At 49.8% G+C, this 2,500-nt stretch overlaps 2 protein-coding genes across 2 annotated transcripts in view; one reads left to right on the top strand and one right to left on the bottom strand.

The window, feature by feature from the left end:
* LOC125956404 (peroxisome biogenesis factor 1) overlaps positions 1-1,163 on the bottom strand; it is a 5,661-nt gene extending 4,498 nt beyond the window's left edge. The window contains exons 1-5 of the mRNA XM_049688230.1: positions 1,140-1,163; positions 840-1,068; positions 541-768; positions 361-475; positions 1-297 (exon numbers count right to left, since the gene is read on the bottom strand). The exon at positions 1-297 is cut by the window's left edge and continues 1,110 nt beyond it. Coding sequence (XP_049544187.1) covers positions 1-297; positions 361-475; positions 541-768; positions 840-932 — 733 coding nt within the window. The 5' untranslated portion in view covers positions 933-1,068; positions 1,140-1,163. The remainder of the gene's footprint in view (positions 298-360; positions 476-540; positions 769-839; positions 1,069-1,139) is intronic.
* A 273-nt stretch (positions 1,164-1,436) lies between these two features.
* Positions 1,437-2,500, top strand: part of LOC125956405 (eukaryotic translation initiation factor 2-alpha kinase 1-like) — a 2,384-nt gene continuing 1,320 nt past the window's right edge. Inside the window, exons 1-2 of the mRNA XM_049688231.1 lie at positions 1,437-1,601; positions 1,671-2,500. The exon at positions 1,671-2,500 is cut by the window's right edge and continues 1,320 nt beyond it. Of these exons, the coding sequence (XP_049544188.1) occupies positions 1,505-1,601; positions 1,671-2,500 (927 nt within the window). The 5' untranslated portion in view covers positions 1,437-1,504. The remainder of the gene's footprint in view (positions 1,602-1,670) is intronic.

The following is a 2,500-nucleotide window of genomic DNA, read 5'->3' as shown; positions in this document are numbered from 1 at the left end:
TTCTGTGCCAAGTGGTGGGCCGTTTTTTCACTGTATCCAGTGAACCCACGATAGGCTCTTGAGTAGGCGCAGAAGAACCGGAGAATCCGTTCTCGAGCGCACCAATGTGCTCACGGGACTTTTTTCGTTCCATGTTGCGCTGCCTCACCAGCTCGGCTATGTTAAGGTTGGTGTTGCTGCGCGTCAGTTTCGGGGCCTCTGGTTGCTTCGGCAAACCGGGAAGCCTTTTAAATGGCTCCACAACCAGTTCTGTGTCATTTTCCAGCCTTCCGAAGGGTAGTGTGGGTATTGTAAATTCTGCAAAGAAACAGACAATGATCAGAAAGTTTCATACACTTTCTCGTCGTGCTTGACGATTACTTATTCGTATTTTGATGCTGATGGAATCGTTGATCCACACAACTAAGTTCTGTCCTTTCGTGACGATCCTCGTTTGATCAAGCAGAATCGACTGAATGCGGTTACTGCTTAGTTCCTGGGAAAGAAAGGAAACACCCGATGATGACTCTCGACCCGCGCGGTCACCGGCCAACCACTTACCAGCATCTCCCAGTCCTTCTCGGTGACTGCGCTCACCTCCACCCGTTTCAGCGAGCGAACATCGATTATCATTGCCACCATGACCACGTCTCCCTCCCGCAGGCCCATCGAGGTGGCGACCTGTGCGTTAAGTCCGATGTGGTTCTCCTGCAGGCCCCCACCACCGTATGGGGCCCAGGACACGTAGAACGTGTCGATCCGGTGGGTGAGGCAGAGACAGCCGTTTTTCTAAAAATAAACCATCCCGTAGCCGGTTTCAGCAAATTCCTTCCTCCCATTCCGTCCGCAAAACTACTTACGTAGCTCGAGAGCATCCGGTAGTAGCTGTCCGGCAGCGTGACATAATTATTCCGGAACGGCGAGTAGGACACGGTCAAAGATCGACGGAACATTTTCGAACCGGGCAGCACCGGGATGTTCCGGGATTACGGGACGGGACACGGGGATCGATTTCTACGGTTTTCCACTGTCTCGGCACTTTTCACCAACGGGAATGGCTGCGGTAATTACTAATGATGATAATTTGCTCTGAAATCGCACGAAATTATTCCAAAATGTTCAGAATTTCGCGTTTTTAGATTTTTAAGTCGATCTCTAACCTCAAACCATGAACCAAAACAACGACACAGTGCCGAGCAGGACATTTTTAGCACAAAATTCTGATTTTATATAAAAATCGTGCTTTTCATGAGCAGTATGCTCATGTATATTTGGTATCATTATGATTTATGATAATTTTATTAGATAAACCACATTTTTGTACCGAAATTTTAAAAAAAATTCAAAAATCAAACGGATTACAACACTTTCTTGTGAGAGAAAGGTAAGTTTGTTTTGACATTCTGCTGTTCTAAAAGTTGTTCGAAAAATGTTTCTTGTGTTTTGGTTTCAGGACGTGTTTTTTAATTTTGTGTTTCGTGCGTGATTTAGGGAAAATCCTTAAGAAAATCCTGCCGGTAGCACGATGGTGGTGGAGATGACGATGGATTCGGACGAGGACGAGGACCTGGATGTGGACTGGAGCAACCTGGAAACGATCACCAAATTCGATACGCGCAGGGGTAAAAAAAAGAGAAAGAACCTTCGAGAGCTCTCCAGAACCCAGAACTTACCGTGGTTTACCTTTTTAGGCTCCAGCAATCTACTGTCCACATTCACAAATTCCACTGCCGACCTGAACGATGTGGGCCGTTCGCTGCAGTCACGGATTACGACGAAAGCCTCCGCTCCGGTCAGCCTGCTGGTGGAGAGTTTACTGCAGCAGTTGTGTACGATGCTGGAACCGAACGTGGACCGATCACGGGAGTTGTACAACACCATCTGCGAGCGGCTGCACGCGGTCAATCTAATCGACGAAACTTACGCTATGGGAGAGTTCGAAATGATGCGCAGCCAGTACCAGAAAGCCCTGTACCACCTAGTCAGCATCGCCCGAGGACAGGATTTGCCGGTTCTGCTACAGGATTGTTGGCCACTACAGCAACCGCTGGGACTCGAGTGGTCGCGGTACTACCGGGAGTTCGAGGAGCTTTCTTTCCTGGCTGGCGGTGGATTCGGCAAGGTATACCGGGCTCGCAACAAGCTGGATGGTATCGTGTACGCCGTAAAGAAGGTAACAATCCGGTCTACCACCATCCAGAACGTACTGGTACATCTGGCAGAGGTGAAGACGTTGGCCAGCTTGAACCACATCAACATAGTCCCGTACAAGGCGGCCTGGATAGAACCGCTGCTATCGCCCGGCAAGGGCAGCACTACAAACGGATCTTTCTCGGCGATGGACGATGATGAGGAAGAGGACGATGAGGACGAACAGGAGTTTAGCGCCACGAATGCACTCGTGAGCTCCCTCAGTGATTCCCTCCGACGGCCAGAACACGAGTCGGAAGAGTTCATTCTCTTCGAGGGTGGAAGTAGCGATGGAGGTGAACGGCCAGGAACGGGAACGGGATCGGGATCC

Source organism: Anopheles darlingi, chromosome 3, assembly GCF_943734745.1.
Source record: "Anopheles darlingi chromosome 3, idAnoDarlMG_H_01, whole genome shotgun sequence".
NCBI classification, from domain to species: Eukaryota; Metazoa; Arthropoda; class Insecta; order Diptera; family Culicidae; genus Anopheles; species Anopheles darlingi.
Note: the sequence above shows the minus strand (reverse complement) of the source record. Positions and strands in the feature narration are given on the sequence as shown.